The sequence below is a fragment of the Sus scrofa genome, chromosome 13 (assembly GCF_054392235.1).
Source record: "Sus scrofa isolate SSC_HxYL_T2T_F1_AM1 chromosome 13, Sscrofa_HxYL_maternal_Yorkshire_Landrace_v2.0, whole genome shotgun sequence".
Classification (NCBI taxonomy): Eukaryota; Metazoa; Chordata; class Mammalia; order Artiodactyla; family Suidae; genus Sus; species Sus scrofa.
The window spans coordinates 59,654,451-59,679,073 of record NC_139395.1 but is presented as its reverse complement, the minus strand read 5'-3'; the positions used below and the strand labels follow the sequence as shown (position 1 = coordinate 59,679,073).

General features: G+C 40.0%; 1 protein-coding gene and 1 long non-coding RNA gene across 4 annotated transcripts in view; one reads left to right on the top strand and one right to left on the bottom strand.

The window, feature by feature from the left end:
* SYNPR (synaptoporin) overlaps positions 1 to 14,031 on the bottom strand; it is a 323,932-nt gene extending 309,901 nt beyond the window's left edge. The window contains exons 1-2 of the mRNA XM_084988846.1: positions 13,816 to 14,031; positions 13,635 to 13,700 (exon numbers count right to left, since the gene is read on the bottom strand). Coding sequence (XP_084844972.1) covers positions 13,635 to 13,700; positions 13,816 to 13,833 — 84 coding nt within the window. The 5' untranslated portion in view covers positions 13,834 to 14,031. The remainder of the gene's footprint in view (positions 1 to 13,634; positions 13,701 to 13,815) is intronic.
* A 153-nt stretch (positions 14,032 to 14,184) lies between these two features.
* LOC106505628 (uncharacterized) overlaps positions 14,185 to 24,623 on the top strand; it is a 179,422-nt gene continuing 168,983 nt past the window's right edge. For all 3 annotated transcript variants that reach the window (XR_014823445.1, XR_001300230.3, XR_014823446.1), the window contains exons 1-3: positions 14,185 to 14,323; positions 16,316 to 16,435; positions 23,339 to 23,430. This is a non-coding gene — a long non-coding RNA (uncharacterized LOC106505628). The remainder of the gene's footprint in view (positions 14,324 to 16,315; positions 16,436 to 23,338; positions 23,431 to 24,623) is intronic.

Sequence of the window (24,623 nt, the reverse complement as noted above, 5' to 3'; positions counted from 1 at the left end):
TATTATTAAAATGTAAAGAAATGCAAATTGGATGGTTAAATTTACATTATAAATTTATTTCTATTATTCAAGGTTCATGACACAGAAGTTAACTCTGGTATTCCAAAAATCACATACATCTATTTAATATCATGATTCAGAGAAAGGATAGCTCAGTATTTGTCTCTAACCAAGTCAGAGTATAGTAATGTAAATAATTTCCAAATAGTGGAGTAGTACAGTGACCTAGAAAGATGAAGGCAGCAGCTTATGTAAAAGTCCATGTGAACAGCATCATGAGTTTGGCAGCCTCAGCTATTGCTTTACAAATCCATTCTGTCCATTAAAATGTTTCCAAATGAAAAGAAGAATATAAACCATCTTATGAAAAAAATACACAATCTCACCACAAAATTTAAAAAGTACAAATTTAATCAAGATCTCATGTTTGTTTATGAAAATGGAAAATATTTTAACTGGTAATGCCCACAGTGGGACCACCTCATTTGAGGACAATTTGATATTTGTTTCAAATAGCTTAAAAATGCATAACCTTTTGAACCAGAAATTCTACATCTAGACACTAAGTAAACTATAACAGAGGTATACTTAACACTTCAGAAGGGGTTCTTTGCAGGTTTTAAAAATAACATACATTTTTAAAACTACTAAAAGTTGAGATTAGTTACATAATTTCTAATATAGGCATATAGTGTAATAACATATAGCCATCAAAATTATGGAGAAAGAAATTTTAACTAGTAGCATGGTAACACACTCATAATACATTAAAGAGAACGAAGCAGATGACAAAATGTGCCTATTCTAAGAACTCATTTGTTATGGGTTAAACTGTGTGCCTCCAAGATTCTTATGTTGAAATCCATACCTTTAGTACTTAAGAATATGACCTTATTTGGGAAGAGGGTCACTGCAGATGTAATTAGTTAAGATGAAGCCATACTTGAGTTGGGTGGGTGCTAATCTAATGTGACCTGTGCGTACAGAGGGGGGAATTTGGACATAAATATGCACATAGGGAGAAAACCATGTGAAGACAGAGGCAGAATTTCAGGTGATGTATCATCTACAAATTAAAGAACACAAAGATTGACAGCAAAGCCCCCGAGGCTAGGAGAAAGGTACAGAACAGAACACCCTTCATGGCCTACAGAAGGACCCAACACTGCCACACCTTGATCTCAGACTTCTGGTCTCCAGGACTATGAGACTGTAAATTTCTGTGGTTAAAGCTACCCAGTTTGAGGTACTATGATATGGCAGCCCTAGCAATTGAACATCATGGGTTTTTTTTGTTTTGTTTTGTTTTCAGGAAAGAAAAGGTACATCAACATTAAAATGTCTGAAAGAATATTTTTCAAAATATTAACTTTCATTCTCTCTCAGTAGAAGGATAAGGTAATTTTTAGTTATCAGCTTTTGCTTATATTTTTGTGATTTTTCAATTACTAAACAAATAACTTATGAATAAAAGTGGCTGTAAATAGCAAGTCAAAAGAAATGCACTCCCAAATACAAACATGCTTAGTATGTTTGGGTCACGGCAGGAGTGGGAGAGGCAGGAAGTCAGACAGACGTGGCCTAAAATCTTGCCTTGGTCACCTATCAGCTCTGTAGCTTTGGGCAAGTGAGGTCACTGTGAGGTTTGAATGACATCGTGTGTATAATGTACACAGCACTGATTTAGGACAGCCTGGCACATAACAAGAGCTCATTTATTTACAGCCATTTAGTGAACTCCCACTATTTATGGGGGCTTTGTCTTTCTTTAAAATAAACAAGTATGTTATTCCTTTCAGAAAAGCTTCACAAATTCATGGTCACCTTCCCAAAGCCTGTGGACAGCCTGGGGCTCCAAAGTGTCTGGGACACTGATCTAGGACTTGACAATCCAGTCTAATCATTCTTTCCTTGCCAGCCACACACACCAAATTGAACAGTCCCATTCGAATTCATATGGGTTATGTTCCAGGTCTTTATGGCCTCTAGTAAAAAGAATTCATATGGGGGGTGGGGTGGGGGGAGAGAGACAGACAGACAGAGACAAAGAGAGAGACAGGAAGAACACTTAGGAACATCCAGAGGAAAAAAGACCCTTGTGAAATTTTTAAAATTTCACAAAATCTTGAGAAATTTACATTGGCACTAAAACATATCTTAGGGAAAAGACGAAAAATAAGCATGTGCTGAGTGCTTGCTATGAGCCATCACTTTTGCAAATGTCATCTCGTTTAACCAACACAATAATTCTTCCTGCTAATTACTATTAATTTTGCTCTTGTAAATATGAACCAGAGAGGTCAAATAATGTGCCCAAGGTCACATAGCTTGACACTGGTGGAGCTGAGAGTCAAACCTAAGTATTCTTTCTGTTACCAAAAGAGGGAAATGGAGTGAATAAAGCCAGGCATTAAAAAGAAAACAAAAAGCAGCCAGCAATTTAAAATAACAATAAAAGGTACAAACAGTATCTACATTTCAAATTTATTATTCTTGCCAATAAACACATTATTTTCCCTGGAATATCTGGAGTTTAATGCCACAAACAATTTCACATATATTCTTTGGTGGGGTTTTTTTTTTTCTTCTTGCTTTTTAAGGCCACACCTGCAGCATATGGAAGTTCCCGGGCTAGGAGTCAAATTGGAGCTACAGCTGCCAGCCTACACCACAGCCACAGCAACGCTGAATCCGAGCCAAGTCTGCAAGCTACATCACAACTCGTGGCAATGCCAGATCCTTAACCCACTAAGCAAGACCAGGGATAGAACCCTCATCCTCATGGATACCAGGTGGATTCATTTCCACTGTGCCACAATGGGAACTCCCCCCCACTTTTTTTTAACCAATGAAGCATGTCTTCTAAAACAGATTTCAAATACATAGAATCATGTTTTGTTTTCAGTTGCTTCATAAATAGAATCTGTGATGTGATTGTGATGAAAAAAGATATTATATACAGTATGGTTTTATGAAACATTGAAATATGCCTTCTTCCTGAAATACGCCTTCTTCCTTTCCTCAAACAACTGTAGCTATAGATGCAAATTAAAGGTAATACATCAGGCATTGCTCCTATAGTAAAGATCTCCCAGATAACTGAGCTTTAAGTTTCTAGATTTAGGAATGTTCAGTATGTATTGGGCCCTCTGATGGGAACTTTCATACAGAAAGTTAGCTCATTTGATTTCACAAATCTGTGTTATGGATATTATCCTCATTTTACAGTTGAAGAAGTTGAATGTTAGGGACGTAAAGGGTTTGTCAAAGGTTTTTCAGTCATGAATTCATTTTCACCATGTAAACGTATCTTTTAAGTGAGTAAAATCCCTGAGGAACTTGAGACTTAGTGAAGATGCTTTGCCCTTAAACACACCCAAGGTCTATGCTTGAACCCAGGCTTGTGTGGCTCTAAAGCCATCACTCTAAATCATAATCACCATCTCTACTCATCAAGACAGTCCCTTTTCTAGTTTAAATATCTCCCAGGATCTCCATTCTTCATTCAGATGATGGGTTTGTGCCTGGTAACTTTCTGTTTTCACTCTTTCTTCTAATCTAACCCTTCTACCTTCTCAGTTCTTCTGGATTGCAGCTTCAGGAAGGATCCCAAAGGTACTGCCAACTGTCTATCAGGTGCAGGCAAAGCTAGCAGGTGAATTAAGGGCATGAACGAGGAGCCAGGCAGTTTCATGGCAGACCAGATGGATGTGTGAGCACTTCTTGTTAAAACCACAGGGGGTATGTCTTCTTATTTGGCACACAAATCCTTCAAAGAAACAAATCCAAAGAAGGGCAGTGCTTGTTCTCTCTCTCTTTCTCTCTCTCTCTCTCTCTCCTTTTCTCTCTCTCTCTCTCACACACACACACATACACATACACACACACACAATGGGCAGACAAAACTGATTTGCTCTTCTTGCATCCATGATGATGAATATGTTTGACTCAAGTAATTTATCAGGCATCCAAAATGAATTTATGTGTTCATAATCTTGCTAAATACCCAGATCCTTTCTGAATTCTATAGAAAATTTACAGGCAATTTTCAACAACACATTCCTGAACCTGAATTTCATTATGTAGTGGACCAGTGAACAAAGATTTTGCTAGAAAATATACACCGATCAGTAGAATTTCCTCAGGGATTAGGAGTATTTTTGAGAAGTAAAAAAGTCCCTGAGAAGATCTGCACATCTTTAGTCATTATGGGGCTGAGCATCTAAATTTTGCTTTATGCTCTGATAGCATGAGATGGTAGAAAGGGGACCTGATTAGGAATAAGAAGACATGACTTTAAGAAGGAACTATGTACAGTGTCCCCACTGTTTCCATTGGGAAAATCATTTAATTTCAAGATTTGGAAGTAATGAATGATCGCTATTAATGGGAGGTAAAATGATTAAGATTAAGGAGTCTGGTATCCAGTTTCCTAGGTTCAAGTCCTAGCTCTCTCACATACTCTCTGCATGATTTTTAAGAAAGTTTTTTGATCTCTCCAGGCCTCAGTTTCTTCATATATTAGAGGAGGTTATTATTTGGTCCTTCAAAATTTTTAAAGTGAAATAACACACGTATTGTACTTAGGTTAAGTGCCTGTCTTTGTATATAAGTGTTACCACTACTTGTGGGTTTTTTTGTTTGTTTTTTGTCTTTTTGTCTTTATAGGGCCGCAGCTATGGCATATGGAGGTTCCCAGGCTAGGGGTCCAGTTGGAGCTACAGCTGCCAGCCTACACTACAGCCAGAGCAACACGGGATCCCATCCGGGTTTGCAACCTACACCACAGCTCACGGCAACGCCGGATCCTTAACCCACTGAGCAAGGCCAGGGATCGAACCCGCAACCTCACTTCATGGTTCCTAGTCAGATTCATTAACCACTGTGCCATGATGGGAGCTCCCCACTTGTGTATATTTTCTGGTCATCTCATAATGAATGTTCTCCCAATAGAGAGATAATAATAGAAAAATGATACGACAAAAACACATTGAGCAAACTTTATGTTTATACCCTCCTAGAAATTTTAGAAGTGCTTAATTGTATTTCTAGATGGCATACCATTGTCTTTAACAAACTTTTCCTTAGTGACAGTTAGGGAGCCTCAGAATAAAGGAAGCTCTACTGGGGGTTTTATAAACCCTATCTTACTTAACGCATACAGCAACCCAAAGACATGAATCTTATAATCTTCATTTGATGACCTTAGACCTGAGATTAGCATGACTATGTAATATGCTCAGTGCTTCACGGCTAGAAAGAAAAGCCAGAATTTTAGCAAAGGGATCATTCCAAAGCCCATGACACTTTAATTTCCATGCTACCTTCCAGATTTTTCCTGTGATTCTTGCTTTTCAACCAATCTTCCTCTCCCCTTCCTGAAACAAACAGGACACATCAGACCACTGAGTCACTGGAAGCCAATGACTCTCCCACAAATAAACGTTCAGGATAAAAAAACATATAAATTCCCACTGTGGTACAATGGGATTGGAGTTGTCTCTGCATTGCCACAGTTGTGGAGTAGGTCACAGCTGTGGCTCAGATTTTATCACCAGCCTAGGAACTCGATGTGCTGCAGGGCAGCCAAAAAAGAAAAAAAAAAATTAATTGGCATAGGAATATTAAGTTAAAAACAAGCCCCCAAACCCCATCCATTCATGCTTTTCTCCTTTCTACCACATTAATAAACTGATGTACTAATTAACATAGTGTTCTAACATTAAGTGTCAGTGTTGAATTAACCTACCAATATATGAACAAAGATGATGTGCATGTGGCTTGGGGGGAACACGTTTTCCTTCACAGATGGGCTGTCCCAACACTAGGGAAAAACCCCCATGTTTGCTTCACGAAGAGGCTTTTACAAGCTGGTAGAACCCCATGCTGACAGGGCAAAGGCACAGACCAAGATAACATCATCAGTATGGACCCACCAATGGCCCCTCAACAGAGAGAATTCTAGGAATGCTGCTCTCCAAATCTCAAAGACATAATGTCTTGTTCTGGAGAAGTTTTATAGTGCTTCCTTATTCATCCATCCACCAGACAGGTAAAACTCTCCTTGGGCCTAAAGTGCCCAGGACTTGAAGAATTGTCCCATGGCTCCAGCTGAAAAAGAAGTCCAGGGGCATGTTTTCAATCTCATGATCCTTTTGATTCAGGCCACTAGTGACAGGACTTGCAGGGGACCTTTGGCTTAGGGCAGCCCATCCACAGCCAGATATGGCCTGGGGCTGACAGTTGTGTCCACTCTGAAAAATTTACCCAATAAACCAATCATACTCCTTCTCTTAGGAGATTAGAATCACAGAAAGAATAAGCTCCAAGGGCAGCAGAAAGGCAACAAGCAAAGAGGGCTGTGGGACAGTGGCCAAGGCACAATACTGGCTGCACTCCTGCTAGGGTTTGCCTTGAACCCAAGACCTGAGGCCTGGGCCTGTTCCAACCTCACACTTTTATTTCCCTGAGTTCTCCTCCCTTGCTGGGCAGTGGATACATCTACAGCTGCCCTCTTTCCTTGACAGCTGAATCAGTCCCTGTGACTTACTCTCCTCTACCATCAAGACTAACAGCTACTAACAAGTACCCTTGTTTCTATGGGAGTCCCCAATATTCCTCTTCACAATGGAGATCACAAAAAGTAATTGAAACCCCATCCAATGTGTTCTCGTGGATTCACTTCTTCATTCTCTACTCACTCTCTTCCCTCCTTTCTCCCCCAACTTCCTTCAACCAACACTTGCTAAGCACCTACCGCCTAGGTGTTTTGCTGGTACTTAAGAATGCCCCTGGAGATGTTCCTACCGTGTATTAAGCACTGTGTTAGGTACTTAGAATGGACTGATGGGCAACACAAACAAGATCTCTGTTTTCATAGAGCCTTTAGTCTGGGTGAGGTGCTAAAATGTAGAAAAGTCATTAAAGAATGTGCTCTGAGAGTCATCAGGAGGCTGATTCATCTACTGGGCCCTCCCTACTCAGAGAGGCCCTCCCAAAAGAAGTAACATCTAATCTGGCACCTGAAAAGAGAGGAATTTGCCAGCTAAAAGGGGTTGGGTGAAAAGGAGAGTGAGAGGAGGGGGCATGTGTGGAAGTCCATCAACCAGCAAGAACCCATCACCAGGCCCCTCAAAAACCTCAGAGATGTGAAAGGTGTACAGAGCAGGAAATAGGCTTTTAGTATGAGAGCTAAAAGGGTTGAGGGTGGACTTCCTCCAAGTTTTGATGATGCATCATCTTGAGGTGGTAGCATCATTCTCTCTTGTGGGTTCCAAAGAGACCAAAGAGACTGGGGCAGAGACTGGAGAATGGATGGTGAAGCAAAGATCACGTCACACCTTAATTTTCACTCAATTATTTTATGACATCCAGAGTCACCTAGATTGGGAAAAAAAAACTACTCCTTTGTCATCATCATGACCACAATTCTCTTCTACTTTTGGAGAACATTAAATAGTTTACAAATTGTTTCACATGATTGTTCTTACTTAAAATTTCCAAAACAGTGAGACAGTAGGCAAGAGTTGTTGTCTCCAAAATTCAATGAGGAAGTGAGATTCTCAGAGGATGGCCAAGCTAACAGAATGAACGAGAATAATTGCAAATACAGCCAAGATCAAAGATACACCTGCAGAAATGAAGAATCAAAGGAAAGCTGTGGTTCTGTAGATCTATTCCTTAGAGACTTTTTATTATTTTTGTCTTATAATATTAGCACAGGGTTCTTATCCTATTTTTGTCTAGGTGACTCCCAAGAACCAGGTGTACATGGGTATTAGCATGTGGTTAGTAAGTGGCCATGGTTGAGTCTATAAGTACCTTTGTCTATACCCTGGAGAATTCAGTTGGATACATGTAACTCTTTCAAGAATAAGCAATGTCTATGAATTATGATTTCAGAAAGATGAGGAAAACAGTCTCCTCACAACTCAACAAAAAAATTCCTGAGAACAAAGTCCCTGCAATTTATTATTTACCATCATTATCATATTCAAAATAGTTTGTTGAGCACTTTTCATAGCTCAGGCACTGTAAAAAGGCGGTTTATTGGATTAAATCATTTATGGCAACACTTTGAAGTAAGAACTATTATCCTACTCCATTTTACAGATGAGAAAAATGATACCTAATAAAGTTAAATAACTGTCCAAGGTCACCAAGGAAGTGAAAAAAATAAAATCAATTCCAAATCTATAAACAGTGTTTTTACATATCTTTGGTACTTGTGGGGCCAAATACCAACTGCCTTAATAAAGCTCAGAAAAGCATTAACTGACAAATGCATTAGCCCCCTGGGGAGTTGCTCTTTTATGAAAAGTCTATGTATTGATTTATGTCCCAGTTGCCTATGATTTCTGTCACTAACTGAGTGGCTAGAAAGTTATAATTAAATACAAATTAATGTAGCTTTGAAATTACATCAGATCCTCAATGGCAGGTTTCTGCTCATAATTTAAACTAGTTATATATAATTCCTGTCTTGTTTACTTAGAAAAAAAAAAAAAGACTTGTCTGACTCATGAACAGGTATTTTTAAGAAAAGCAAAAAAGAGACCATAAAATAAAACTTACTGGCTTTATGATCAAAGTCTTTTTCTACATATTTTTTTCGTGAAAAGACACTGATTTTTAATTAGAACCTACTCTACCTCGGTTAATTAATAATCAAAAGAAAAAGCAATGTCAAAGACAACTGATGTCTGATGAGTTAGTCTCTAAATATAAACACTCCCTGGCATTTTCAGAAAAGGCCTCAAGAATATAGAGTGGGTGAGATAAACACTGCAAAATAGGATAGCATCTGCCTTTTAACGTTTCTCTGAGGATTAGGGATAAGGTACAGCAGGTGTGCGCCACATCGAAGGAAGCAGAAGAGTGTAGCATTTAAGAGAATACAGTTTGGAGTGAGAACGCTCAAATCTTGGCTTTGCCATTTCCTACCGTTTTGTCCTTGATGAGTTATTAACATCCCCTGAATTTCATGGTGAAATGGGAAAGTTAGTCATACAGATTCAACACAATGATGCATAGAAAACACTGCAATATAAGGCCTCACATGAAGTCTGCATGACAGAGGTCACTACTGTTAGTTCTCTGCTTAAGGATTTAAAATGATAACTATACTATATTACATTATATTATATATTATAAACATGCTTACTGTGTGATTATCAATAACATGATCAGAAATGCCATTAAAAAAAGAAACACCATTAATATCAAGCAGGCAGTATGATGTCTGGAAAACATAGATCAGAATTTATATTCCAGAGTCAAGACTATGGAAGCAAGTGCCTCCACTGAAATCAAATAGCTCTATACTTCCTACATCAGACATCCAACATCTTTGGATTAGCTGGCCTCCTGTGGGAAGGCAGACAGGGAAGGCAGAATGGGGATATGGAACCCATGGGTTGTAGCAGAAATGGCATAGCAAAATAGGAGATGGAGGTCAAAGAATAGAAACTAGAGTAATCAAGCAAGTTGCCCCAGCAGTTCATTCTGGAGGGACAGAATCTGGACCTGCCAGCCAAGAAAACAGCATTTGGGGGAGATGAAGTTTCTCTGATGCCCTTACATCTGCACTAATTCTAGTCCTGGACAATGTGAAACTGTTGGGGCCCCTACCTTCCACTACACCTAAATCCACATGTGCAAATCCAGGGCCTTGTAAATAATAGAGAGCAGAAAGACTGCATTAACAAAAAAATTAAAAAAAAAAAAGTAGGCTAAAGTTCTACTGGCAAAGAATTGAAGGAGCAAAATAAGAACCATCAGTGGAAGGCAGGACTCTACCAACTTAGTCTGAAGAACAGGGTAAATTCAATCTAAAAAATGTTTTACATTTAAAAATGATGGTTTAAGACACTTTTCTAGACCTTTTTTTATCATCAGGGAATAAATGAAACAGACCACCTGAGTCAGCACTATTTCCTGAATTCTGAGTTTGATGGAAAAGATAATGAAAAGTCCCCGACCTCATTTAAGTAGAGATTAAGGATTTGGAAGTTTTGCCTCAAGGTCTTTGAAACTGCCTAAAGCTTTTCCTTGAAGGCTTGACTTTTATATGTTTTTAAACTTTAAATCTACTATATCCATAAGCCCTTCCTAAGCAAAGAACACATCAATAAAATGCATTTTCCCCCCAAGGCAATAAATCTCAAAGTGGTGGATGTCTTTAGAAGTAATACTGCTTCATGTGGTCCATCCATAGGAAATCATTTCAAATGTGAATTTTTTAACATAATTACTCATGTGCACAAACTGTGGGCAAGTGATATGCCTATGATTGTTCCTGAGGACCACAGCTTTTCTTCACCCTCTCCTCTCCCCACTGAACCTCAAATTATACCCTTTGGGAAAAAATCAATTTCAACAGTTCAGAGATATATACATCTCTATACAAATCACACATACACACACACACAAAAAAAACCTGTATTTTCTTTTTTCAAAAATATTGTATACAGGGAGTTCCCGTCGTGGCGCAGTGGTTAATGAATCCGACTAAGAACCATGAGGTTGCGGGTTCGGTCCCTGCCCTTGCTCAGTGGGTTAAAGGATCTGGCGTTGCCGTGAGCTGTGGTGTAGGTTGCATATGCGGCTCGGATCCCACATTGCTGTGGCTCTGGCATAGGCTGGTGGCTACAGCTCCGATTGGACCCCTAGCCTGGGAACCTCCATATGCCACAGGAGCAGCCCAAGAAATGGCAAAAAGACAAAAAAAAAAAAAATATTGTATACAATCCATTTCTCTGAAATCTGATTGCTCACTTTTTCCATGTGCTGAATGAAAACCACTTTCTTCCACATAACACTTTCATCAAACACAAAGAATGAAATGCATTTTTCTGCATTTAGTTTTATCAAACATAATTATATATGCTGAACCCCAGGTCAAGGCATATTAATTTAACCCATCTTTTTAAAGGCAGTATAATATTTCACAGCATGCCTGAATCATATGTTAACAATTTTCCTACTAATGGACTTACTAATTGTTTCCAGTTGCATCCTCTACAAAGGATGTCACAGTAAATAACCTTAAACATAGACCTTTACACACACTTTTACTTCTGCATATGAATACTGAAAATATAAAAGGACTGCAGTTCCAAGACTTTAAAGACTACCAACTTCAAAGCTGCTGCCCCACAGAACAGGAGAAACTAGGGTGTTATTAGTGCTTTGTTGTGCTCAATTTACACTTTTTGCTGATCACTTACTGTTTACCAAGAACCATGAAAGACACTTGTGGGGACTACAAACAGAACACATTTCCTGCCACTGAAGAGCTAAAACTCTCTCACTGTCACTATCTCTCACAGAAAACAAATACCTGAGAGGAACTCTTCACCTATTGGATGCACAGAAAAGGTATTTTCTTTCCCTTTCTCCACTTTGATAAACTTTCTCAAACCACCTATCTCCCTGCTTTCATCTCTCGACCTCAGCTCTTTCCAAAGGCAGTGATCAACTAACTTATCTTTTAAGGTTATTCTGGTCCCTTTTTTCAGGTTCTTTCCCACAAACAATGGCCTAACAACTGATTTACAAGCAAAACCTTTCTTCCTCAGAGCCTCAGAAGAAAGAAAGGAAATCAACTATACTTTGATTTAAAAAAAAAGTTTTAATGTAATAAGTTCTCTCTCATTTACACACATACACATCAAGAAAAAAACAACTATAAGGCAGTGTGATACATTCTCATGAGTGAATGGTTAAGATGTAACTGTAACAGAAGCCCAAAGAATGGGGTGAATCAGTCAGTTTGGGGTAGAGGAAAGGGGAAGGAGCAAATATGAGCACAATTTTCAGTGAGGAGGTAATATTTAAGCTGAGGTTAAAAAGCAAACATTTGTTCTCAGTTTGAGCTGTGAGGGTGCTCCATATAGTATAAACAGGAATAACAAGAGCATTAAGGTAAGAAGTGCTTTGCTGTTTTGGAGGGACTTTATGAAGCTTAGGGTGCTGGTTATCCAAATTTAATGTGTATACAACTTATCCTGGGAGCTTGTTTAAAATGCAGATTCCCAGGCACCCACCTTCACAATATTTTAATTTGATTTCCAAAATCTGCATTTTAAAAAAATTCATCCAGGTTTACCACACTTCAAAATACGATCATAGAGGCTGTGTATGGGGAGTGACATGAAAAAACACTGCAACAGGACTGAAGGGAATACCAACTAATATTTCAGGTAAGTGACAATGACAGTAGGACAGCGACAATGACAATGTGAAACAATAAGAGATTATATCAGAAATGATGTCAGGTCTTTGAACTTGGTTTTGAGAGGCAATGGCTTGACAATGGAGCTATTACTTTAAGAAAAAAACAAAAACAACAACAAAAAAATCACTCTTCCACAAAGAATGTTTATTGAACAGCTAAATGAATGAATGCAGAAAGAACTCTGAGAAAGTCAACTTAAAGCTGCCTGGACTTTGAGTCCCGCTTGCTTTAACTTTGCTGTGACAAAAACAGTTTTAGAATAGCCATACCAGAACCACTAGTCCCAGCCCTCCAAACGTTGCCCTAATGTATGCCCAGCTGATAGATTCATGCATTTTTATGCAGTTTACAAACAAGCCAAATATGACTACCCTGTAGACCATCCAAGTAAGCATGTACCACGGTTTTGCTGCCAAAGCAGGATCCTGGCCCTTGGAGCTGAGATCTGGGAGGACAGAACAGGCTCTTACATAATTTCCCAGCTAGTCAGTGATAGGACCTGTGATTAATGCTATATGACGGGCTCTGAACTTTCTGTTCAGATAGATTCACTTGCCTTTCAGAGCTCCTAGCAAGAGAGAATGTGTGACCCACAGATTTCACTCCGAATAACCATCATCCAAGCCAGCAACACTAACATTTCTGTGTGACCCCCTGGGTAACTGTTTCTGCGCTTCACTCTTCTGCCAAAAGATAAGTTGCGTTGGGACTATCAAGTTGTATTTTAAGGGAACAAAACAGAAGAGTACTACAACTTCCTAAAGCCCAGTCGCTGAAGAAAGCTCCACAGAGAAGTCTAGGAGGTTCTTCGTGGAGAAATCAGAAAAGCCCTCGAGGAGTGGCCAGAGTGAAGAAACTAAGATGGGAGGAAGGACTCCCGTTCTCTATAACAGCATCTTTCACAGCCTCGCAGCTTCTCTTGCCGGAGCTGCAGCGGCGAAGCGCTTCCAGCGTCGCAGGAGGGGCGGAGGGCTGCCCCGAGTGCGGACCAACTTTCTGACTTTTGGCCAAGTCCTCCCCGCTACTCTGCTCACCCCCAGGTCCTCACCCCCGCGGAAAGCCAGGTGAGCAGCCAAAGCCCAGGACAGCTCCTCCATCTGCTCCCGTCCTCGTCTCCCCAGGAGGCTCCTTTCCACAGCCCCTGAGCGTCTGCAAGCCGCCGAAGTGAGAAGACACCTCGTCTAAGCCCGTGCAAAACCAAGCTCCCGCCTCCAAGCCAGGTCCCTTCGTCCTGTCCCTCAACCCCGGACTGGAACCTGGGCAGTGGGGAGGCTTGAAGGAAGCGGCTTGAATCCCACGCTTGGAGAGGAACCGAGCAGGGAGCACCCCACCCGACCTCTCCTCACCTGCTGGTTCGCTCTCTCTTTCGCCTCCCCGCACACACATCACTACTCACCAATTCCAGGGCTCGCAGGAAGGCAAGGGGTTCCTTCAGCGCCCGGAAGGTGCCTGCTGAGGCCAGCTGTGGACCAAGGAGGCAAGAGAGAGGAAGACACAGCGTGAAGAAGGGGCTGGAGGAACGTCATCCGGAGCCCCGGGGTCCCGCAGCATTACCCGCGCCTCCCAGTCGGTCCTACCTGACTCACGGGGTCCATAGCTCGTCTTGCTCGGGCTTCTCGCCCAGCGGTGCCTGGGAAAATGAAGTTCGAGGGCCACCGCTGTCCTTGTCCCTAGGACTAGAAGCCTTCTTTCGGGAAAAGCCGGAGGAGCGAGGCGGGGGAGAGCTGGGTGCCAGGTGCGGGCTCCCGAACGATGGGCTCCAAAAGCCTGCGCGCGGGTGCAGCGAGCACAGCAGCAAGGGTGGGAGGGGCGGGGGAGCGGTAGGCGGGCGGGGTGGGGGTGGGGGTGGGGGTGGGGGTGGGAGGGAAGCCCGCGCAACTGCCCAGGCGAGGCTTCAATTGGCCAGCTGCGAGGTCCGGAGGGGAGGGCCAGGAGGTGGGCGAGGCGGAAGCGCGACCTTGGGGCCGAGTCGTCCAGCGCGCTCGGTGCCCTCAGGCTCCAGGGTAATTTGGGGCCTGTAGGTTTGAGGTAAGCTGGCTGGCACCTTCAGCAAGATGCTTCCTTGCCTGCATACGGGGGTTTCAGGTAAGAGAGAGGCAGCCCATACCCCTCGTAAGGAGGTGTGTGCGTTCTGGTGACTTCTGACCACCAAAGAAAGACTGATGACTTGGTCATTCCCTGAGCCTTCTTGGAACGTTCTCCAGGTGTACTGGGACACATCAGGGAACAGGATAAACACTGCCCATTCCCTCAGCAGTAAGCAGAGGGCCAGGTCGGAGGGAAAGGGGCTAGAGGTGAGGGGAGAGGAATGAATTGTGAAAATAGGAGACAGTGTGCCAGACAGGTAATCCGCATGGCTACTGTATGAGGTCAGGGGCGTATTTTTATGCCATTCTTAAAAGTAGAAACTAGACTTAGTGAGGCAAAGTTAGCCTAGGTAACACAGCTAGCTCATGAGGCTAAACAAGGTTTGGAATGCAAGTTCCTGTAAAACTCATGCTGTTTCTACCAAGATCCTTTGCCTAAGATAGAGTCCTCAAATGAAGCCCCCCTCCTCAAATCCATCATAAATAGGACTGAGCGCCACTCCCCCAACTCATACTCTTTTCCTCCCTTAGTCTGCTAACCTTACCAGAAATAATATATAACGACAAAACAGTTTTCTTTCCATGAATCACAAATTGTGTTAAAGGCTTTATAACATTACTTCATTAAATGTTCACAAATCCCAGATGGGTCTGTAGTACTAAGATTCTCATTTTAGAGATGAGGGAGTAGAGGGCCATGGAAGGGAGGTGCAGAGAATGAAGCCAGAGTTGAATTCAAAATAGTCAGGACAGGGAGTTTTTATTATGGCTCAGTGGTAACCATCCCAACTAGTATCCTTGAGGATGTGGGTTCAATCCCTGGCCTTGCTCAGTGGGTTAAGGATCCGACATCACCCTGAGCACCGTGAGCTGTGGTGTGGGTGGTAGATGTGGCTTGGATCCCCATTCCTGTGGCTTTGGTGTAGGCTGGCAGCTGTAGCTCCAATTCGACCCCTAGCCTGGGAACCTCCATATGCCTTAGGTGCAGCCCTAAAAAAAGACAAAAAAAAAAAAAAAAAAAAAAAGGAAAGGAAGGGGAGGAGGAGTCTTCAATGCTCCTCATAGAGCTGATAGGTCCCCTTTCTTTTTAGTCCCTTTGGACAGAATTCCATTACGAAGTGGTCTCCCAGCAACACAGATAGCCCATCTGTTTACCACAAAGATCTGCCAAAAAGGTTTGGAATTGGAGGGGGTTGATGACTAATATTCAGGAGTTGAGGAGAAAGGTAGAAATGAATAGTTTGGAGTCTGAGAAGGGGAGGCAGCAGGCCAAAACTTGGTAAAGAAAGAGGACCCAGTGTAGATGTCCCCTGCCCATGGATTGTGTTGGAGAAAAAACTGGAAAGTTAGTGAGTCAGAACTCCAAAGGGCTCATTGCACCATCTGCAGCTAGCCAGTTTTGTTCCTCCTGCTCTTCCTACATGCAGATCGAGTCTAAAACAATTAGAAACAACTTGTTTCAAAAATAAGCCATTATGCAACTACAAATACTTTGTGTGTGTGTGTGTGTGTGTGTGCATGTTTCCTGCAAATCTTTGTGTGTGATTTTGTGTGTGACGTTACTTAACCTCAGGGTTTTTTTTTAAATCTCTAAAATTCAGCCAACAGTTTCCATTTAGATGGTTGTTATTGAGGACCCGGTGAGATTTGGTAGATAACATATCTTGGGCAGAGTCCAGCACATCATAATCTCCCCATGTGTATTAGTTAACTTTTTAACTGCTCATGCTTCTGTGGAAGCAAAGACAAAGGCTCGGAGGCCCACATCACAGGTATGGTCGATTGTGGCACCATCTTGTCATTCTCTGCAGTGCCCTCCACTGTATTTCCTTGCCCTTTTGAACTTGGGAGTTTCCATGTTACTTGCTTTGGCCAGTGGGAGTGGGCAGATGTGATAAATACATTTCTGGGCAGAAGTTTTAAGAACCCCTTCATGATTTGCCATCTTGTTGATTTCCTTCTACCACGACTAATACAATGTATTACACAGAGGCTACTCTCACCCCCTGGATCCTGGAATAAGAGTGATGTGGAGCAGAGCCGCAACTGGATCTTAACTGACCTGCACCTGAGCAAGAAATGCATTTGGAGTTGTAAGCAACTGAGATGTGTAAGTCTTCTGTTACTACAGTACAACATAACCTAAACTGATTGTTACAAGAGTTCCCACAGCTTGTTAATTGGCTGAGCCAAGATTCCACTCTGAGTCTGTATGACTTCATTGTCCTTGCATCCTTGCTCTTTCCATCATAGTCAACTAGCTTATGAGGTATAACACCTCCTGCAAATGTTTGATCATGATGATAATGATCATAATAGCTATATCAATTCAGTTCTCGCTGCATGCCAAGCACTGTGCTAGGTGTTTTGAGTACATCATTTTAAACATCACAGCCATCCCCTCTTTTATGGACAGCATATACAGGTTAGAAAGGCTCAGTAACTTGACCAAGGTCAGCTAAACATTTGTATCTCTTGAGACAGAGAGGTAGATTTCATTAAAATACCACCCACTTGCATTTCATTTGAGCTGAGAACTTGGAGAGGACGAAGTGTGATTACTGAGCCTATTTCCCCAGGCCTCTCTTCACACCCAACATTCCTTCTTGCTAATATGGTGGCACATTTTCCAAGTCTTCCAAACACATGTATAGGAACCCAGAATTGTAGCAAGTGGCACTGTAGTTGCTTAGACAACAATTGCACATTGTCAGAGGATGCTTTTCACGTTCCAGAAATGTATGAGCTGCCAACAGCTGCATCACCAAAATAACCCAGAGTTCCATATCCCATTTGCAATGTTGAATGCTCCATAGACTTTGGGGCTAGAACCTTTATATTCAGACCTGGATACAACATTAAGTTCCTTAAAGAACTAGGTTGGGAGAGATAGGAGGGATGCTGTAGACCTTGGGGAGTGGGTGATTCGTCTTCTGCCCCATGATAAGGAAAGATAATTTCCCTCTTGCTCTAACAAATATATTGAAATTATTCAACAACCTTGTTAACTTTAATGGAGAATAAATGATCCATTTTAGTGGCCTCTATTGCTTATGTAAATCAGATAGCTTCCATGTTCTTTCATTTTTGGCCAGGCACTTAGAGTTATGAAGATTTCCTTTGACATGTGAAGGCAATACATTCATTTACTGCAGTGGTTTTCAATAAAGTGCAATGTGGACCTTTCCCTCCCCCAGGAGATATTTGCCAAGAATTGGAGATATTTTAAGTTGTCACAACAGGGAGGGGGTACTCCTGGCAACTATTGTCATCTAGAGGGTAGAGGCAAGGATGTTGTTCAATATCTTACAATGCAGAGGGCAGCTGCCCACAACAAAGAATCATATGGAAATGTCCATAGTTGCCAAGATTGAGAAACCTTGACTTACTCATTCAACAAGTAAGGACTTTAAGCCAATTATGAGTTAGTGTTGTTCTGTAAACTATAAACAGCTTGACAAAATACCTGCCTTCACTGGGCTTAACTTGTAGTGGGATATGCTATCAACCGAATTTGTTCACACTCAATATTTGGTAAGACAAGCAAATAAACAAAATTTCAAAAAAACATTTTGAATCTCAAAAAGGGTTAACCTTGAATCAAATAAAAAAAAAAAAAAGTACCAAGCTGCTGTAGATGGACTTGAACTTGAGTTATTCAGGCAAATTAAATCTCCATCTCAGGAAATAACATACCTGGGTTTCATCTTCCTATGTCTCTTGTGGCAAAAAGGAAAAAGTGATTTAAAATTTTATCCATAGCAACTTAATACAGGAGGAAATACCACCCATATGTTAGTGTTATTTAAAATACCGAAAATAAGGAAAGTTCCCTTGTGCTGCAGCAGGTTAAGGATCAACTGTTGCCACAGCTGTGGCACAGGTTGCAACCGTGGTGTGGGTTCGATCCCTGGCCTGGAAACTTCCACATGTCACAGGTGCAGCCAAAAAAAAAATTACCGAAAATAAGTAATGAGTGGAAGTCATGAAAAATGTTATCTATTTCATCCTCTGCTGCTAACCTGATCTTTCCAACTCTTAACTGGTAAGCACGAAAGCAAAGGCCAATAGCACATCTGTGTAATATTCGTTTGTGTGCTTGGTTTGCATGGGGCCACTGGTACACAGGACAGGAAATGGTGAGGAAACATTAAGAACTCTGATTTTACAATACATGTAGCATTATCTATCAACCCACTGATGAAGTGAAGCCATGTTTATCTCTGTTTCAGTCTTAAATGGCTGCAATAAAACATGGAAGGATGTGTGTTTGGTTTGAAACTTTATCCAAAAAAAAAAAAAAAAAAGATTCTATAGGTTTTCTATGGAATTTTTAGCATTCAAATAGGATCATTGTTAATTGACAATCAGAATTGATAAAAAAAACTTCAAATGTGGATGGCTAATGTAAATTCAAGTTGCAAAATATTTTGCTATTTATATCTTTGTTTTAAACAAAAGATATATGTGCAAATATGACCAGGCTTTAATCTATGCACATTAGAGGTCCAAAACTCATGTCAAGGGATTCATCACTGACCCCAGGGAAAATAGTAACAGTAATCACAATAATGACCCTTGCAATGTATTTAAGTGGTAAGTAGATCCTGGACAGAATACTAAGCACCTCTCTGGACATAACTCATTTAATATCTTCATCAACCATGTAAGTATGTACTACTGTTTCTTGCCTTGTATGGAAGAAAACACAGGCTCAGAGAAATTAAAAATCTCAGCTGAAATTTTATGGATGGTAAACAGCAGAGTCATGATTTTTCTTGCACCCTCATAACTTTCCAAGAAAAAGATGATATGCAGTTTCCTGTGCAAATCTGAAACTGTCACAAGCTTTAGGCAAAAATATTTTTCTTGCTGAAACATAAACAAAATTTCTCTGGAGAAATAAAAAGATGGGCACCATTGTCTGCTGCTACTACTACTATTATTACTATGCTGTTATTCCATGAACATAATTACAAATATACTCTCCCTTCTCAAAGGCTCGATCATTCTGTTATTTTTGTCTTTCATCATTAGCTTTGTTTTTCCAAAATGCTTGTCATTTTTGACGTTCTCCTTGGATCACTTCCCTGTTTTCACAGATTCATGGATCATAACAGCACTGAGTTAATCCCATACCGCTCACTACCCTTTTTACATGAGTTAAATGGAGCCCAAGGAATGGGCACACCTTGCCTAAAGTCTTCTTCCCCAGGCAAGAGTCCAGCATGAGAAATAATGACACAAGTTCTAGAATCAGATGGACTGAGTTCATCACATTCTGGCCTTATCACTTCCTAGTTGTGTGACCTTAAGCAAAAAAGTCACTTAAAATCTTGTCACTCTGTTTTCCTATCTGTAAAATGGGGTTAATAACTATACCACCCACATCACTTTGTAACAGTAAATGAGTTAACACAAGTGAAGCATTCAGAAGAACCTAATACAGAAAGCTACTAAAAGGCCAAGAAATAGAACCTACCCCAGTGATAAGGAGATGGTGTATGGTATTTGGACCCCAAGTAGTGGTTATCATTCAACCACCACTTACAATAAACACTTTGGGAAAATCATGTGTTTGCTTCTCTTTGTTGCCTTCTTTTTGGAAATCTGATTTATTTTCCCCAAAATGCTTCTTTCTTTCTGGTTGGTAAGAATATTGGGTCATTCTTAAAACATTTTCAGGGGGAGGTTTCCTGATATACTTCCTAAAAAAAGCAATTTAATATTAAAGTTTTTTATTTCTTTGATGTTTATAAGTAGAACTTTGGCAGGAATTTTTATGATTTTTCTTAAAAATACTTTTCTTGGCAGTATTTGCAGTCTCTAATAATTATATTCTTATTTCACGATGAAGACAGGAAAGATCAGATCTATTCTTTCACATCTTTAGTAAAAGTATGTAATCCAAATTTTACCGACTTTCCATTTTATTAAATTCTCCAGATGGCCTTTAGACCCTGTGTTGCACTGTGACAAAATGGTTTTTGCATCTGCTCTTAATGAGGCAAAAGGAAACCTTACTTGTTCAGAAATTATGAGAACTCGTTTACTTATTCCTTCCTATTCTTACCTTTAAGTAAAAAAAAAAAAAAACAAATTAAGTCAAATATGAGACATTAGAAAATTGACTCCTTTGGCCCTTCATGATCATGTACTCTTTCACACAGCTTGACAATTCTGTGAGGACCCTGCTGGATCTGCTCACACAGAGAGAAGTACAAATCCAATACCTAAAATTAGGTTTTACTAAATTATATTGCACTACACTTTTACACCTGCTTGGCAAATAATACCCAGAAGAAAGATACAATTACATAGGCTCTTTTCCAGAAATAGAATGCAGGTTAAAAAAAAAAAAAAACACTTAAAAGAGACAAAGGAGAGAAGAAAAAAAGAAAGAGGGAGGGGAGACAGAAAAATGAAAGAATCCTTTCTCCAAACCATGGTCAGCAGATATCATCAACAGAGTCATGGTAAGTTACTTCTGTTGAGAACCTGTATGTACCAGGTAGTGTGATAAGCTCCTTATAAACTAGGGGTTAGTTATGATTTCACAAATAATGAAGCTGAAACATGGACAAATGAATGGCTTGCCCAAGTTCATACAACTAAATGGCAGTGAAGCCAAGTTTGAATCCAGTCATTCTTAAGAGTTTGAATTTACATTTTGTACCTTCTAATTATATAGAATGTAAAATATGTACCTCTCAGACCACAACTGGAAATTGGAGATACTGATGAATCTTTTATTTAGTTACCAATACCATTGACTAATTAAATATCAGGGAGCTGATCACCCACATTTTCATCCTTTTTTTTTTGTCTTTTCTAGGGCTGCTTCCTGCGGCGTATGGAGGTTCCCAGGCTAGGGATCTAATCGGAGCTGTAGATGCCAGCCTATACCAGAGCCACAGCAATACCAGATCCGAGCCGCATCTGCAACCTACACCACAGCTCATGGAAATGCCAGATCCTTAACCCACTGAGAAAGGCCGGGGATTGAACCTGCAGCCTCATGGCTCCTAGTCAGATTCATTAACCACTGCGCCATGACGGGAACGCCTTCATCCTTTTTTTTTTTTTTTTTAATTGTGGTAAGAACACATGGGTATCCAATCCCCTCAACACCTTTTGCTGACGAGACTGTCCTTTCCTGATTATGTAACCCTGGCAATCTTGCTGAAGATTAGTTAAACATATATGCAACTGCGTTTGTTTCTGGGCTTTTGTATTGTTGGTCTGTGTCGGTCTTTATGTGGGCACCAACTCTTTTTAATGCTTTAATTTTTAAGTGTTTTGAAATCAGGAAGCATGATACCTTCAGCTTTGTTCTTCTTTCTAAAGGTTATTTTGGTTATTTAATGTCTTTGTGGTTCCTTATGAGTTTTAAGGGTTTTTTTTTTCTCTTTCTGTGAAAAATGCTGTGGGAACTTGATAGGGATTGCAGTGGTTGTAGATTGATTACTTCGGGTGCTATGGACATTTTTAAACTTATTAAGGATTCTAATCCACGAATATGGATGTCCTTCCAATTATTTGAGTCTTCTTTAATTTCTTTCATCAGCATTTTATAATTTTAACTGAGGAAGTCTTTCACCTCCTTGGTTAAGTTTATTCCTATGTATTCCACATTCTCAATCTTTCTATGTCCTTTTAGTTTCAGTCTTACTACTAATGATATTTGGAACATCATTTATTCCCAAGAAAAGCACTGTTCTCATTATTTTCAAGATATCCAAAGGAAATCTTGTTTTACCTTAGTGTTAAGGAAGTTAAATACTAATGAGGTGATAGGAATATGCTTGCCTAGGAAAACTGAGCTATTAATTCATGAAAAGATGTAGAGGAACTTTAAATGTATATTTAAATATTGGAAGCCAACCTGAGAAGTCTGCATAATGTATGATTCCAGCTATATGACAATCTAGAAAAGGCAAAGCTGTAGAGATAGTAAAAACAGCAGTAGTTTCCAGACATTAGGGTAGAGGGAGGGGTGAATGGGCAGCACTCAGAGGATTTTTAAGGCAATGAAAATACTCTGGATCATACTGTGATGATGGATACATGTAATTATACATTTTCCAAGCCCGTATAATATACAACATCAAGAGTGACCGTAATGTAAACTATGGACATTTGGTGATTATGATGTGTGAGTATAGATGCATCAGTGAAAGCTGATAGTGGGGGAGGCTATGCATGTGTGGGGCCACGGCATGTATGAGAAATCTCTCTGCCTTCTGCTCAATTTTGCTATGAACCTAAAACTGCTCTAAAAAATGAAGTCTTAATTTTAAAATATGATAGATCTAGCAATCCTAAGTTGACATCCTGAAGTCAAAAAAAAAGTTAGTCACTGCTTAGTACTATTATTTCTCTAGCTGGGGACCTATTATGCTCAATGGTAGAATAAGAAATGGAGCATGTTTATGAAATTCTTCATTCAATGGAATGAATGTTGGATTACTTTTTCCTTAGCATGATCTTTAAACTAACCAAGAGAAAAGTGTATTTTCTCTGATGGCTTTTATTACTATATAAAGTTAATTAAAAGTAATGCTTTTTGGTTTAATGTGTAAGTTATGTGTATTTGTGTTTATGGGGAGAAATATAAGCACATTAACTCTTCTGGTATCCTTTATTTTAGAGCTATTTTCAGAGTAATACATATAAAATTTTGAATAATATAGAGCTATTTAAGGTAGAAATGCCTTCTTTCTACCTGCTACTTCCATTGCCCAAAGGAACATGCAATTTCCTGAATAGAGATATATTTGGAATAGAATATTCTTCTATTCAGGAAATATACATACATATATTATATGTGTATATATCCCCCAATATAATATACACATGTTATATATTTCAAATAGTATATATGCTATATTTTACAGAAATAATACCATATAGATTATTACACAACCTACATTTTTCACTTTACATTTTATTATGGTTACTCTTCCTTGTTATTTCATACGGTCTACTTCCCTTCTCTCTTTCTGCTGGCTAGGATACATATGTGATGACAGGAGCAGGAGCAGCTACTTTGGAGCCAAAGATGAAAGTCATGTCTGGAGGATGATAGCGTCATTTGAGCTAAAGGTAGTACTTTGTTCATGCCATTACGTTTTGAAGTTTGTTTTGAGGGTTTAAACTCTTCCCTGAAAAAATATCTTTCATTGCTGTATTCAAATGGCATCTGGGTAGGCTTCCAGATTTCTGCTTTCTTTAGTCATATACCAATTAGAACTGGTCACTCTTACCTCATTGTTCCTTGTACTTTGGAATGTTTCTTTCTTTTTTTTTTTTTTTGTCTTTTTTTTTAGGGCCACACCCATGGCATATAGAAATTTATAGGCTAGGGGTCAAATCGGAGCTGCAGCTGGTAGCCTCTGCCACAGCCACAGCCATTCCAGATCCAAGCTGTGTCTGTGACCTACACCACAGCTCACAGCAAAACCAGATCCTTAACCCACTGAGTGAGCCCAGGGATCGGACCCGTGTCCTCATGGATACTAGTCGGGTTCACTACCACTGAGCCATGAGAACTCCCTGGAATGTTTCTTTTAGCACTTATAATCCTCTGGATTTATTCCAGTTATTTTATTTATGTATTTTTTTTTTCTTTTTCAGTTGCATCCATGGCATATGGATGTTCCCCAGGCCAGGTATCAAATATGAGCTGTAGCCACACCCTATGCCATAGCTGCCTCAATGCCATAGACTTAACCCACTGTGCGGGAACTCCTACAGATATTATAATTTAGTGCCTGCTGTCCACATAACAGCCTGACCTAATATTGCAGATGAGTTAGGTGCCCCTGTCATGTGCTGTCATAACGCATCCAGTACTTCTGTGTAACAACTATGCTTAGATTTAACTTTTTCAGTATTTACCTTCCTACTATACTGTGTAAGCTTCACATGGACAGAACCTTGGCCACATTTCTGCTAACTGTATCTCCAACTCCCATAGGAAATCTGTAGCATAATAGGCTCACACCCAATGTTTGTTAGATGAATAAATGATCTCCTTAAAGGTAGAAAATAAGGATTCCTCATATTTGTAGCACATTTATTACTAAGCTTAGTGTCCAGTACCTATTAGGTGACCAGTAAAGGTAGAAGGCTACAAAGTGGGTTTGAATGGGACAGTATTGAATAAGATGGGATAGACTTAGAATATCACTTCTGTGAAGGGAAGTAATTGATATTTTTTATTGAAGATGTTCCTTACAAAAGGCTTTCTAGCAGTGTTCCCGTCAGCAGATATTTTTAACACCCTTTGTATCAGA